The sequence below is a fragment of the Leptodactylus fuscus genome, chromosome 8 (genome assembly GCF_031893055.1).
Source record: "Leptodactylus fuscus isolate aLepFus1 chromosome 8, aLepFus1.hap2, whole genome shotgun sequence".
Classification (NCBI taxonomy): domain Eukaryota; kingdom Metazoa; phylum Chordata; class Amphibia; order Anura; family Leptodactylidae; genus Leptodactylus; species Leptodactylus fuscus.
In genome coordinates, this window is record NC_134272.1 from 29325558 (window position 1) to 29341403 (window position 15846).

General features: G+C 42.9%; 1 protein-coding gene across 1 annotated transcript in view; it reads right to left on the minus strand.

Annotated features, from left to right (window-relative positions):
- Positions 1 to 15846, minus strand: part of VPS8 (VPS8 subunit of CORVET complex) — a 129244-nt gene that overhangs the window by 79997 nt on the left and 33401 nt on the right. The window contains exons 22-27 of the mRNA XM_075284046.1: positions 11992 to 12214; positions 11081 to 11170; positions 5760 to 5811; positions 3514 to 3556; positions 2364 to 2436; positions 1699 to 1818 (exon numbers count right to left, since the gene is read on the minus strand). Coding sequence (XP_075140147.1) covers positions 1699 to 1818; positions 2364 to 2436; positions 3514 to 3556; positions 5760 to 5811; positions 11081 to 11170; positions 11992 to 12214 — 601 coding nt within the window. The remainder of the gene's footprint in view (positions 1 to 1698; positions 1819 to 2363; positions 2437 to 3513; positions 3557 to 5759; positions 5812 to 11080; positions 11171 to 11991; positions 12215 to 15846) is intronic.

Consider the following 15846-nt stretch of genomic DNA (forward strand, 5'->3'; position numbering starts at 1 on the left):
TATTAGGACCCGTTCACACAGAGTAAATGTGCATGTATTTAGGCAAAATACACGTGTAAAAAATACACGAGTAAAAAATACATGTGTAAAAATAAGTCTCCCATTGACTTCATTGACATTTTTTTACACGTGTAAAAAAACACGTCAAAATACACATCAAGATACACATGTAAAATGTCGTTGAAGTCAATGGGAGTCTTAATTTTACATGTGTATTTTGCCAAAATACACGCGCATTTACTCCGTGTATAAGCCCACTGTTTGACATAGACTTTCAGGTAAATCCCATAGAACTACACAGAAAATTTCTCCGTGCGCATTTGCTTCTATATATAAATCACGGATCATGGACTAGTGTTCAGTGACAACCTAAAAAGTTTTAAAACAGATCTGCCACACTGAACATCCCACTATATCTGCATTCAGCTTGGTATACAGCAGAAGGAGATGGACAAATTGAAAAATACAGTTTCATAGGAACAACTACAATTTATATATATCCCGATTCAATTGAATCTACAGGATCAGTCATAGCTACAGACTGCCCATGCAGGGAAAGCAGGCAATCATGGAGTAGATAGGGCAACATGGCTAAAGTTCCCAAACTGCTTTCTCGTGTACATTTACCGTTTTTTTCGGACTATAAAACGCACTTTTTTCCCCCAAAATTTGGGGGGAAAAGAAGGGTGCGTCTTATAGTGCGAATGTGGCGCCTGGCATCCGCTGTAATAGAGAGGCGGAAGCCGGCAAGTGATAGACGCCGGGGCCTGAGACATCGCTGCGCTCCTCTGCCCTGCATGAAGCCAGCAGCGGCGATGCTATTCCGCTCCTCCGTCCTCCCGCCGCTGGCTTCATGCAGGGCAGGGCAGCGATGTCTCAGGCCCCGGCACCTGTGCCAGCGTCTATCCCTTGCCGGCATCCGCCTCTCTAGTACAGCGGATGCCGGGTCAGTATCGGTGGCCCCTTCTCCCCCGGGGCCAGTCCCCACCGGCCCCGTACCTGTGAAGTTGCAGGCCGGCTCCTGCGCGGCGATATCGCAGGAGCCGACCTGTTCGGGTGACAGTCGGGAGCCTAATGAGGCTCCCAGGCCTGTCACTGCTGCATTAGTATTGCGGCTGGGTCTATGACCAGCCGTAATACTAATAGACAGAATGTCCCATAGACGGCAATACAGTTGTATTGCCGTCTATGGGACTTGCAATCAAGTGACCGCAGGTTCAAGCCCCCGGGGGGAATAAAATAGTAAAAAAAAAAAAAAAAAAAAAAAAAAAAAAAACAACTTTAAAAATATATAATAAAAAAATTATGTCACAAACCACCGGGGTTTTTTTCAATACAAGGTGATCTAAGAAATAGATATTCCCCAAAATGGTATAACTAAAAAGTACTTCTGGCCCCGCAAAAAAAACCACTCTATGCGTCCCCATACAGCTGCAGGGTCACCTGTCAATGTGGCCTTGCAGCTGTTGCAAAACTACAACTCCCATATATTAAATATTTTACCAGTTTTTGCTTCAAAATTTTTTTCCCCTATTTTCCTCCTCTAAAACCTAGGTGCGTCTTATAGTCCAAAAAATACGGTACCTACAAATCAGGAGAAATGAACGGTTTTCAAGACAGGAAAAAGATCCAATAACAAAACCATCTATGTATAGAAATAGTTTTCACTGAAGATATAAAGAGATTTGTTTCTCTTACCAATGCCAGAACATTAAGGAATTCTCGGGTATCAAAATGCAACAAAGTGCGAATATATGGATATACATCCTCATCTTGCGGGGCCTCTGGCGAGTGCAAACGGATCAGAAACTCAAAAACCTGGAGAAAGATACACAAGTGAGACTTATTGATTCTGATATTCTGAGAAAAAAAACTTCAGATTCAGACACTACATAGGTAGCATTAATTTTTTTTAATTTTTTTTTTAAATGTAGATTGTGGGTGCCATATTGGGTTCACAATGTACATTTTTTCCTATCAGTATGCCTTTGTAGAATGGGAGGAAATCCACGCAAACGCAGGGAGAACATACAAACTCCTTGCAGATGTTGTTCCTGGCGGGATTCGAACCCAGGACTCCAGCGCTGCAAGGCTGCAGTGCTAACCACTGAGCCACCGTATTGCCCATAGGTAGTATTAATTTTTGTGGGCAAAATATCCATGTTATATAAAGGGAAAATTGGAATGTACACTTATAAAATGGCACAAAATGGATGCAAACTCACTAAATTGCTCGTAATTAGCATAACAGAAGAAACAGATTTTATCAGAGACAGTGGGGAGAAAAAAAAAAAGAATGGAAGGTCATTAGTTAAAAAAGTGTTTTTCTAATGATAAACTCCTCTTAATATCAGGGTACTAACCTGGTTCTTCACCTGTGGGACAAGATCTTCAGGAATGTCTCCCAAAGGATACGCTCTCCCAGCCAAACTAGAACTGTAAGCAGTAAATAATAACACATAAGTAGAATAAACACACAATGAACACAAAAAAAGCAAAAAAAATGAAATGTATAGCTTAAACGTCAGTATATCTTTAGCTACCAGTACTACAAACGGAATTGAAATTGAAGATATCCTCTCTTAGCGGAGATTACATGTCACCGTTCCATATTGGCCTATTCTTCTTGTATGTCTCCTATCAGAGCAGCACTGCAAGGGGAAGGGATTTGCAAGAGTCACCCACAAGTCACCTCCTGTCAACCAATGTATTACAGGATGGTTTTAGCTGTTCAGGGATGTAGTTGTCCCTGTCATGGAGAAGCATGGATGGCATTGGTGTGGGACATTTTGGCTGCGGTTGAGACACTTTTGGCTACCACTGCAATAGCAGAACCATTAGAAGGATCCTCTGGCGCTACTGCTATCAAGGGATCCCAACTGTCTCTGTCTATGGTGGTTGTAATTGTCTTTAGCAGCCATGTAAAGAGTGCACTTTGGTGGTGACTACAATGGGGCACTCCGCCTATAAAATGTGATTATGGGGATAATGTCCATCCTTAAGGAGAAACCACCTATTAGGTGTGTGGAGACTTATACAACCATAGTCGCTCCACTGCAAGGGAACATGGGAGGAATATGCAAATCTGTCTCCCAAGGTGTAAATAGGGAGACAGTGCCTCTGTTATGCTGCCCTCTATAGGAAAATGTGGAGTAGCCTTATTATGGAGTCATTTTGGTAGCCGTCAGATCAACACATCAGATCTATGCCAACTTTCGGGCACAAAAAAAGTTGCAAACCTTGGGTTTGGGGCATTTCAAACGCTAATAGTCACAGAAATTATTTTTGTGCCGCCACGTCACAAGCCCCATGGTGCAAGGGATATGAAGACTAGCGTTAAAAATGCCAGTCTTCACAAAACTCCCCCAGTATTTCTAATTGAATATAAATATTTGGTAAATGTCTTATTAGAGATAATCATTATGACCCTAGTATATATATCACATGTTCAAGAAGAAGTTCAGTGACTACATTTTCAACGTGAAAGTTTTGGTATTAGTTACCGGTACCTACCTGATATATACAAGGAGCTTATTTCCCATAACAACCTGTTCATCTAGGAGACACAAAAATGTAGTTGTAGGTCAGAAAAATGAAAATGTCTGTATTATATCCATATGTCCACAAAGCATGATGCAAATGTTAGTGAGGTATACACACACATACATATAGATAGATAGATAGATAGATAGATAGATAGATAGATACACATATAGATACATACACACACACACATATAGATACATACACACACATATAAATACACACACACACATATAAATACATACACACACACACACACACACACACACATATAGATACATACACACACACACATATAGATGCATACATACACACACACATATAGATACATACACACACACATAACTTTAAAGCTAGTGCCTAATATTGTGCAGGGAGCTTTAACCCTTTGAAGCCTGTAATTTTCGCAGTTGGAATCCAAAGGTTGGCCTTGCTTTTCAGCACATGCCTCAGATGGTCAATTGTGCTGAGCTCTGAAGAATTTGGAGGGCACTTCAACAATATGAACTCTTTGTTATGTTCCTCTAGTCAATCCTGGCAAATTTTTGACGTGCGGTAGGGTGCATTATCCGGCTCAAAAAGGCATCTACCGTATGGGTATATCATTGATATAATACGCAGTCAGCAACAAAGTTTAGGTATGTGCCATGTGTCAAAGTGACATCCACATCAATGCCAAGAGCCCAAGGTTTTCCAGCAGAACATTGCCCAGAGCATATACTGCCTCTGCTGGCTTGACTTCTTCTCATAATGCATCCTGTTGTCATCTCTTTCTTAGATAAGAGACATAACATACCTGCTCAACCATGTGCTGTAAAAGAAAGTGTCATTCAACACACCAGGCCGCCATCTTCCTCTGCTCCATGGTACAGTTCCAATGCTCACACTCCCATTGCAGGTGCTTTCGGCAGTGGACAGGGGTGAGCATAGGCACTTGGACCTGATTTGCAGTCACACAGCCCCATATGAACAAATGCACTGTGTGTTCTGACACCTTTGTATAACAGCCAGCATTGACCATCAGAAATCTGTATAGGCCACATACATATGACCACATGTGCTTCAGATATGGGGATATGTTTGCAGCACAATGCACTCGGATTACACTGGGGGTGACATCCAAGTGTATCCACTTTGTTCTGATGACATCGACCTGTTCTATAATCATCCATATCTTCAGAATGGATTGGGTCAGAATACACTTGGATGTCACGCCCAGTGTATTAAGATGCAAACTCGGCCCCCACATCGGATGCACACTCTTTCGTGTGAATGGGGTCTTACAGTTGCTCTGGAAATAAACCAGACAAAGGCTAGTCTTTGCTTGCTACTCACATAAATGAGACTTGAGAGACCATAACCCTGTGGTCAGTTCACTAGATGTCTTTCCTTGAACCACTTTTAGTAGGTACAAAACCCTACATAGAAAGAACCCCTTTTACCCTTTTTTGGACATGTTCTGACCCACAAGAGCGTCCCTCTGTCGGCTCTTACACTAGTAGAGCCGACTGCGCATGCTCGCAATTGCGGCCTCGGAACTATGGCCACGCATGCGCAGTCGGCTCTACTAGTGTAAGAGCCGACAAAGGGATGCTGCTGAAGAAAGAAGGGGAGGATCCAGCAGAAGACAGAGGCGGCGCAGGATCCTGTTCTCGGGCAGCGGTGGGGACGCCCGCCCCCATCGCTGCCAGAGAACTAATTTACATACCAGTAAAAAACGGTATTACTAAGGAACGGCGCGGCGGAGATCCCATCTAAAGGTAGGAGACGAATAGCCTTTCTAAAGGCTATTCCGACGTGTTAGCCACAGAAAAAAGATTTTTAATGGTAGAATCCCTTTATTACGGAATCCGCCTGCAAAAAAGTCTCCCATTCATTTCAATGGGAGCCGCTCGCTTTCTTTTCCCGCTAGTGATTTTTTTCAGGTGCCCTATCTTCCCGCGGATTCCACAGCTGACTCAGCCGCGGCGCGAGACTCACTCCCGATCAGGCCCATTCATTCGGGCCTCATAAGGAGCAGGATGCCGATGCAGTGCATTGTTGCGGCTACCCACGCAGAGAAATCAGCAGTTAACCCTAAACTTATTTTACTGGTTTTTAATGTTATGGCAGATTGGCTTATACGCATACAAAAACTCTTGGCTGACAAATCGAGCTTCGAAGAATTCGAAATCACATAATTTACATCCCATTTGCATGCTCTCCCCACAACCTACCTGTCAAAGATTTCCCGGAGCTGACAGGTGCAGAAATGGATTTGAATAGTTTCTACATGAACAAAAAAAAAAATGTAAAAACAAAGGAAAGAAAAAAAATATAAAAGATCTGTATAAGAATATTAGCATGTCAGGACCATTTCTAAGAATACATATTCAAGACACAAAACTGCTCATTCAGATTTTAAAGTTTGATCTTTCATATAGGGTGAATCTGCACAAAGTCCTCATTCAAATCCGCATGTACTACGTGGATTTTTACGCTTGCGGTCAAATCTCCCCTTATAGGGATTAAAGAGCATATTCAATTGTAACTACCAAATTACAGTGATAAACATCATAATCTATTATACGTATCTCTTACTTCTATTATACATATCACTTTTGAAGATTTGGAGAAAAACAACACAGTCTTAAGAAAATGAGGCAGTTGGTGCACTGGAGGCGGCACTTCAGTCCTGGGAGCGTGGTTCTTGCTGCTTCAGTAGGATGGGTGATATCACAGCATTGGGAGGATCAACTTTCATCACATGGTGTGGTGCAGGCAGGAGGTGCTTCTGAATTGCAAGAACAGGAAACAGACAGCCCGCCCGCAGTGCACCAACTGCCTCATTTGCATAAGACTTCAAAGATGTTTCCCTCCAAATCTACAACAGTAACATACATAACAAAGGAGAATTGTAATCCGTTTCCTGTAAAATGGCGGTGACAGCTGAGTATGCTTGTGGTAGGTGATAGACTCCCTGGAACGGCCTCTCCCTGCGTCTTCTTCTGGCGCTGGCTTTAAACTTCTTGGAATTGCGCAGTCGGCTCTGCCGTTGGGCCTTGGGCAGGGTAGACTGCGCATGCCCACAGCCATTTTCTTGTGGCCACTTACCCCAGCTTACTATGTAAGCAGCCACAAGAAAATGTTCGCTTTCACCAGTTTACTGTGTAAGCGGCCACAGGAAAATTGCCACGGGCATGTGCAGTCGGCTCTGTCCGAGGCCTGATAGCAGAGCCGGCTGCGCATGCCTAGAAGTTTGAAGCCAGTGCCGGAAGAAGAAGCAGGGAAAGGCCGTTCCAGGCGCAGATAGAGGCGGCGCTGAAGATTTCTCTTGCAGCATTGGGGACGCCCCCATTGCTGTTTGAGCGCTGGGCACCACCCCCAGTGCTGCGGGAGAATTCATTTGCATACAGAAGAAAATCAAGATTTCTACCAAACAGCGGTGCGGAGAAGACATCTAAAGATGGGAGAAGAATAACCTTTCTTAAGGCTATTCCTATGTGTTAGGGAGAAAAAAAATAATTTTAATACCGTATATACTCGAGTATAAGCTTTTGTGCTGAAAAAGCCCCCCTCGGCTTATACTCGAGTCAGCAAAAAAAAATAAAAAATAAAAGTTCTTAATCCCTCCTTTCCCTAGAATACATACAAAAGTAGAAAATGACTGTGAAACACATACACATTAGGTATCTCTGTGTCTGACAGTGCCCGGTCTACTGAATATAGGGTATCTGCAGTGCTCCTGTTCCATCAGGAAGGGGTTAATAGGAGCACTGCAGATACCCTATATTCAGCCAGGCTGAATTCCAAGTGGGGGGAAAAAACAGTCCTCAGGCTCAGGGAAGGGGCAGACAGACAACCAAAACACCCCCTCCCCTTCCCCAGCATCTACTGCACCCAAAAACTACGGCCATTTTAATTTTTTAAATTTTCCAGTAGCTGCTGCATTTCCCCCCTAGGCTTATACTCGAGTCAATAAGTTTTCCCAGTTTTTTGTGGTAAAATTAGGGGGGTCGGCTTATATTCGGGTCGGCTTATACTCGAGTATATACGGTAATTGAATCCCTTTAAAATAGAGCCATAATGCAGAATAAGAAAGACATCTTTGGAAAGTGTAAGTATTGTCATTAGGTTGATACCAATTATTCCAGTTAATAATCCCTCTTTAATACTCTGCTTAATATAACAGACCCTATATACAATATGTGGTATGCTGTGACAGTGTAGATTCTTACAGAGACAGCATGTCTGCCATGTAAAAGACTTTCTATTGCTCTGAACCTCTGAAAGACTTCTGTGCTCAGTAAGTGAGATCAATGCCCGTTTACAGCATGGCAGTAATTGGAGACAGAGTCCAATCTCCGATACAGAGCAGTTCAGACCCACAGTGCTTCATTAATTCCTATGACAGCTGGTCCTACAGAGATAAAAGCAGCAGCTGATATGGAAATAAACTATATTACAACTAATCCCAGACCGCCTTTTAAGTTTTTCAGTTTGCATCAACTTTCATACAAGTAAGTTGGTTTTTTTTGCCAGCTTCACCCACACAGATTCTATCTTTACATTTTTCTCTGGAATATATCAGTATAGCATTCATATCATTATCCTTTGCATTTATGGCATTCCCTAAACAAACAACACTGAAAAAGCAAAAAAAAAAAATCCATTACAAGATGTGTTTTAAAGTGTATTTCTAGTGGCAAAACAACTTTTGATAAATGAATAGTATAGGTCCATGAAGGTGAACCTAGGGCACAGGTGCCAGAGGTGGCACTCGGAGCCTTCTCTGTGGGCACCCATCTGTGGAACAGATTATACTGTGTGGGGCCAGTTTGCAGACGATTACACTGTGTGGGGCTCACTGTGGAGCAAACTGTACTGTGTATCGGCCACTGTGGAGCAGATTGTATTGTGTGGAGGCCCTTCACTATTTTTATCACATGGTATCTGTTTTATAGCAGACTAGTGATATTATTACAGACCATCCGTACTGTCCACGATTGTGTATCCGCACAGTATTAAGGTTAAATGACCATGTTGGCACTTTGTGAAGAATTAGTGGGTTTTGGGTTACAGTTTGGGCACTTTGTCTCTAAAAGGTTCGCCATCACTGGTATAGGTGAATATAGGAAACCTTGTAATGTATCGTATTAAAAAGATTTGTTTCCTTAATCACTTATTGGGCTGAGTTAGTGGAAGTCTATAGAGAGGGGAGGAAGAGGAGGCTGCTGGAAAATAAACACAAATAACTGCAGGTGCTAAGCTTGGCTAAGCTGTGAGTTAAAGAACGTTTTATTGGCAAGAGCTCAATTTCAAGATGTAGTTCTACCACTATACAAAATGTGGCAATAAATCTATTCACCAGCCAGAAACAGCCTCCTCCTCACCCCTTCCCTCTCCATAGACTTCAGTTTAAGGCTAAGCACAGAGAGATATTCTATACAGATAAATAGTGTGAGTGAAGACATGAAGAAAGAGAGCAATAGAGATGAGCGAACAGTAAAATGTTCAAGATTTGATATTCGTTTCGAGTACCCCTCAATATTCCACTACTCAAATCGAATATCGAACCCTATTATAGTCTATGGGGGCGAAATGCTCGTTTCAGGGGTAGGCAATGTTCGATCAAATTATACTTACCAAGTCCACGAGTGAGGGTCGGGCTGGATCCTCCGAGAAGTCTTCTCCGTGCAGCGTCCCCGCGGTGTCTTCCGGCTCCGAATTCACTCTGCCAGGCATCGGGCCTGGGCAGAGCCGACTGCGCATGTCCGCACTACAAGCGGGCATACGCAGTCGGCTCGGCCCAGGCCCGATGCCTGGCAGAGTGAATTCAGAGCCGGAAGACGCCGCGGGGAAGTTGCACGGAGAAGACTTCTAAAGGTAGGAGAAGAACCAGCGTTGATTGGCCGACTGTATAGCATTCGGCCAATCAATGCTGGTTCTGCATCGAACTTTTCTATTCGAATAGCGAGTGGTACTCGATCGAGTACGAGTATTTCGAATAACGTTATATTCGATCGAATACCTACTCGATCGAATACTACTTGCTCATCTCTAGAGAGCAACCTAATAAGTGGAAGATTTCACCCCTACTACCATCACCCTGCAAACACATGGCCTGGCTGCATCCTGGAATAAAGGTTAAATACCCATGAGGTTAACAATGAGGTATTAGTCAATATTTTGGCCAAAATACACAAACTAGTAACCGACTTCAATGTTCCCTATGCTATTGCAAGTCCTAAGCTAAAAAGCACCCTGTTAAGTTTACAGGGTATCGGTACTAGTGAGGTGCACGTGTGAGAATTCTGGACATCTTACCTAATCTAATAGTATGGGTGTGCTCAATAGGTTGGTCCTTAGCGCTGTGCACCTCACATTACCATGTAACTAGTGCCTTGGACAAGCTTTATCTGTGTGCATTTGAAATGCTGTGTAGCTCTGAGAGTCTGAGGGTCAGTCAGGTGGAACAATCCGAGGACCAGACCAAAGTGAATAATTCATGCAATAAGCGCCTGGTAAGAAAACCAACTACACTGCTATTTACTCCATCTACATTTAGATGGAACGCTAACATTTTTGATAGGATTGCTTCTCTAATAATCTTCCCTTAGGACAAGTGGAAATCCAAAAACTGGGACACAGACGATCAGCAGAATAAAAAGGTCTCAGAATAATGGCTTGTCTACATACATGTGGCATTGTCCTCACTTCTATTACATTGCATGTGCTGGAGTGCTGCAGCCCATACATGGAGTGCAATGGCTCACCAGTGATAAAACATCGATATTTTTAAGCCCCGAAAACCACTGTTAGGCTAAGGCCCCACGTTGCAGAAACGCAGATTTTTTTTGTTGCAGATTTTTTTGCAGTTTTATGAGCCAAAGCATGGAATGGATTGAGCAGAAAGCAGAAGTAGAAGTACTCTATATATATCTCCCACTCCTCATGTCCTCGTGTAGCCATTCTTGGCTTTGGCTCAAAAAAATGCAACAAAATCTGCCATAAAAAAAAGCTGCATTTCCACAATGTGGGGCCTCAGGCTTAGGCTGAGGCCCTATGCTGCAGAACCGCAACTTTTTTTGTTGCAGATTTTGCTGCAGTTTTTTGAGCCAAAGCCAGGAGTGGATGGAGCAGAAGGTTGACGTAATAAGAACTTTGTATATAATTCCTATATCTTTTGTAGCCATTCTTGGCTTTGGCTCAAAAAAATCTGAAGTGGGGCCTGAGCCTTAAGGGGTTTTGTCTGTTTGACATTTCAGGAAAATTTGTGACACACTATAATACGCCTTGTGTGGGACCTTCTTTTAGTACAACACTACCCGCTACCCAGTCTTACAAATGCCAACAATCTATTAGCAGTCGTGATATTAACAGGAGATCTTCATCCATGGCCTTCAGTGTGTGTGCTGGATGTCAAAGTGTAAGCAATCTGCAATTGATGACCTATCCTAAGAATAAGTTATCAATATTAAATGTCCACATAACCCCTTTAAATAACTGCTCAGAAGAATTTATATAGTACCTATAATTCAACTTGTGCAATACATACCTCCATAGGGCTAATAAAATCATTTGTCCCGCTGTTGTACACATAGATCATTGCGTCATACAGTCTGTGCTCCCAACACATTTGGACAATCTGAAAAATACAAATGGTTTCAGGTACAAATTTAAAAAGAAGAAACATATTTCAGCATACGCTATTCTTTTCTTGACAACCAGCTGTCCTCTCCTTAGGCTGATATATTTCATTATGCAACCACTAACCACGAAGAATACAAGTAGTGGCAGCAGTGGCCCGTGGATGCAAGTACCCTCTCCGATAATCATGACCATTAGCTTTTGCTTCCTGCCTTCTGTTCCATCTTTAAGTATAGTGTCTTTAGGGTGTGTTTTAAAGACAATAGGTCGTGGCTGGGTCTTCCAGCAGGACAGTGACCCAAAACATACAGCCAAGGCAACAAAGGAGTGGATCAAAAAGAAACACATTAAGGTCGTGGAGTGGTCTATCTAGTCTCCAGACCTTAATCCCATAGAAAACTTATGGAGAGAGAAGTTACCAAGTGACAGCCTCAAAATCTTAATGATTTAGAGATGATCTGCAGAGAGGAGTGGACCAAAACAAACAAACCTCATCATCAACTACAAAACCGTCTGACTGCTGTGCGCAACAAGGGTTTGCCACCAAGTATTAAGTCTCGTTTGCCAGAGGGATCAAATACTTATTTCTCTTATTTCTCTATGCAAAATGCAAATACATTTATAAAATTTATACAATGTGATTTTCTGGATTTTATTTTTGATATTCTATCTCTCACTGTTAAAATTAACCTACCCTTAAAATTATAGACTCTTCATGCCTACAAAATCAGCAAGGGGTCAAATAATTATTTCCTTCACTGTACCTAAGAAACCTAAGAACCTAAGTGACAAAAGAAGGAACATAGTAAAATGTAGTACCTGCTGTATGTCAAGGCTTGTGACATCCATATGTATTATACAGGCCTCTACATTTTCCATTAGGCCTCGATCCTGAAAGTGGAGGAGAAGGTCCTTCATTACTTGCGTGGTAAGACCAGGAAGCTGGTCACGCAGAAGATATGGCTCTAAACACTCTAAGAAGACTCCTTTGGCAACGCAGTTCTCACTCAGTTTGTCGTACATTTGACTGAAGAGGATATCGCTATAAAGGAATCAGAAAACAGAGTTATCCACAGATACAGCAGCTGAAATCCAGTACATAAAATTATTTAACGGATATCCGGCGGTCAATTTTCAAACCCATTCACTTAAATGGCTTTGCAAAGCAGAGACCGATGCAGGTGTAAACCCGCCCTCATATTTGAATACAAAATGATTTGCTATTTTGAGGCATTTTGTCATCATAAAACTCCCCCAGACGTCTATGGAGAGTGTATAAAATATTGCATTCGTAATACTAAATTCTAGCCATGGATCTGATTGTAGCTTCAAGCCTCAGCTCAAGAGAAGTTTCAACGCTAGCCAACACAGAACGTGTACCCTTCACATTTGCATGAAAATACTTGGCCGTCTCAATCATCACAAGCCACATCAACGGTGCTCAATGTTAAGAGCAGTACAGTAAACCACTTGTACGCCATCTCATCCAGCTGCTCTAATTTTATCTGCTTCACCATCTGCCACTTCAAAAGGTCCCTGATTCATCTGATGCTAGAAAATATTATGACCTTCCAGATTCTGATATCATACAAGGCTGATGAGCCAGTGTTGTAACCCTACTAAACTGAAGAGCCACTTCTGAGCCTCCTGATTATTTCCAATCAATGTAAATCAATGTGTCAGTGTCAGGCTCATATACTGTCACTTGCCAACTTGTCATTTACTGGGCGTCAATACCAGGTGCCTCGATATTATTCTCATTTTATGACGTCACTATATTTCTTTTAGAATACCTTCTACCTTAAAGTAATCCTGTTAATAGAAAAAAAAAAAATCATGTATAGTGTACTTGCCAGATGCCCTCTATGCTGCGTCCATTGCTCCATTTGACTCCCAAGATAGATTGGGAGCTGACTTCTTCTGGAGCACAAACCGTCTGTAAGTCACAGACACATCCCATTATACTTACCTGTGACACTCACAATGCTAGGGTCTTTGGTGTGGGGAAGGCTGGGGGTGCATGTCTGTGACGGGCGGATTCTGCGGCTGAGTCAGCCCCGGCATCCGCCTCGCAACACACCCTCCGGACTAGGCCCATTCATTTGAGCCTACTCCGGAGGGAGAAGTCGCGACTGTCAGAAGTTGCAACAGTCGCATTTCGGTCCAATTCTGATGCGGCTTCACGCATCAGAATCTGGATCAAAATACGCCATTCCATGCCCCATGTGAACTAGCCCTTACAGACAGAGCTGCAGGAGAAGTCAGTTCATATTTTATTATAGAACAGAGCAATGGAAGCAGCAGCAGCACAGAGGTAAGTACACTATACATTTATTTTATTTTCTAGACGGATGGAGGGAATGTACCACCATGACCCTGCTGCCCTAACCTCTAGTAGCAAGATTTGGCAATAGTTTAACTATCCTATTGAACTATGTTTTAGAGCAACTATAGTTCTAACACTGGATTTTAGAAGAAATCTGCAACTTAAATCCAACGTTCTAGTGGTGATGGTACAGAGAGAGCTTTGATGCTCACACTATCACTGTGCCTGAGGGGTTACTGTTACATAGGAAGAATGTAATCTGAAGGAGTAAAACGTCTTATAGACCAAGTAATGCTGCGTTGAAAAAAAAAAAGATGCAAATTAGCTCCTTCAAAGAATAACAAAGCTGAGCCTCTAGCGCCACCTGTTGGAAGGCAGCAATTCTATACGTCAGGGGAGTGCTATGGTATAGAGCTTTTTTATTTTTATTGCTCGCACTGATGGCTTTATAATGGGGCGATTTGGGACACTAAACCTCTGATGCATGAGGCCTGTGGGAGGTTTAATGCCCCTTAAATAGCCCTGACACATTTCCTTTAAGGGCAGTATGTGATAGCTAAAGGTCTGTATGGTGAGTGCGTATACAACTTTGACAATATTAGGAGCAAAGGAATGCAGGAAAGTAATTTCACATCCAGATCTTTCACACCATTAGAAACTGCAATATAAATAGTAAAGCAGTCCCTTTGTTTTCGGGGATGCAATGCCATAGGAGATTTGCAAGGACCTGCCCCCTGTTCCTCCGTTACTGGATATCGATTCATTAGATGGTGCAACGACTCATAGGCCAGTCAATCCCTTTCACTGCGCCGAACTTTCATCTTGGCCTTAAGACCGACCTTTCATGTTCTCATTGATATGTGGCATTATATACCACTAGAAAGCCAACAGTACAGTGTGCTGGATTCAGTGCACTGGAAACTTTCTAGTGGTATATAATACTGCACATCAATGAGGACATGAAATGTCCTCTTTAAGTCAGCTAGGGTTAGATATGTGCAGTATAAACTACTGCAATATATCCTGATGGCTGCCCGAATCCACATAGCCTCTCAGTTTCACTATTCTCTAGCCATGTAGACGTAATCATGCTCCGCTAGAAGATCAATTCTACCATTTTAGATACCCGTCCACATTTTGACAAGGTATGGTCTCCATGGATTAACAGGCGTAAACCTCCGGTTTGTCATACTGCCCCCAACTGGAAGTTTCTCTCTGATCGGACCCGGTGTTTGTCTTTCCCCCCTCACCCCCGGCAGGGGTTCGCTTCTCCACCTTCCGATTATTGCACTATAGCGTGGCCGACTCTCTTTTATTTGATTTTTTTTTTTGTTGTTGTATACCTTTTTATCCACATTATTGGATGGAATTTAGCTTTATTATATCATCGTGGTTTCATTGTAGTTAAGAAAATGTGTTGATTTTTTTGCTCTCTAAAGTTTATTTTCATTGATGCTAACATCACTTGAACACAGTTATTCTGCTTTTAAGTTGTAAACCCGTATATACTCAAGTATAAGCCGACCCGAATATAAGCCGAGGCCCCTAATTTTACCACAAAAACTGGTAAAATGTATTGACACAGTATTGTAAGCGGCCACTTTCTTGTTGCCGGCGGGTATGCACAGTCGGCTTTGCCCTAGGCCTAGACGTTTGAAGCCAACCCCCGGAAGAAGATGCATGAAGTGGCCGTTCCTGAAGAAGATGGAGGCGGCACTGGAGAGATCTCTCGCAGCATTGGGGACGTACCCAGTGCTGTTTGAGCGCTGGGGCACGCCCCCAGTACTGCGAGAGAACTCATTTGCATACTGGCAAAAAACGGGATTTTAACCGAATGGCGGGGTGGAGTCAACAAGAAAAAAAAGGGTTTTAATGGTAGAATCCCTTTAAGTGAAGGGGGGAGTGTCCTATATCATTACTGTAGCAACCACTGAAGGACACATCCCCTTCACTTAATTTATGCAGATCCTTGCAGTCCTGTAGTCCTGTGCTGCGTGACGCAAGTATAAGCCGAGGTGGGCTTTTTCAGTATAAAAACTGTGCTGAAAAAAACGGCTTATACTCGAGTATATACGGTGGCATAACTAGGAATGGCTGGGCCCTGTGGCCAACTTTTGACATGGGCCCTGTGGCAAACTTTTGACATGGCCCCTCCCCCCCAACCGACGCTGAAGACCTCGACTGACCCCCTCCTCCGCATTCCTGCGCGCTCTATTATGTCCCTTAGTGGCCCCTGCACACAGTATTATGTCCCTTAGTTGCTCCTGCCCACAGTATTATGTCCCTTAGTTGCCCCTGCACACAGTAGTATGCTCCACTGTGGACACCCATAAACAATTATTATACTC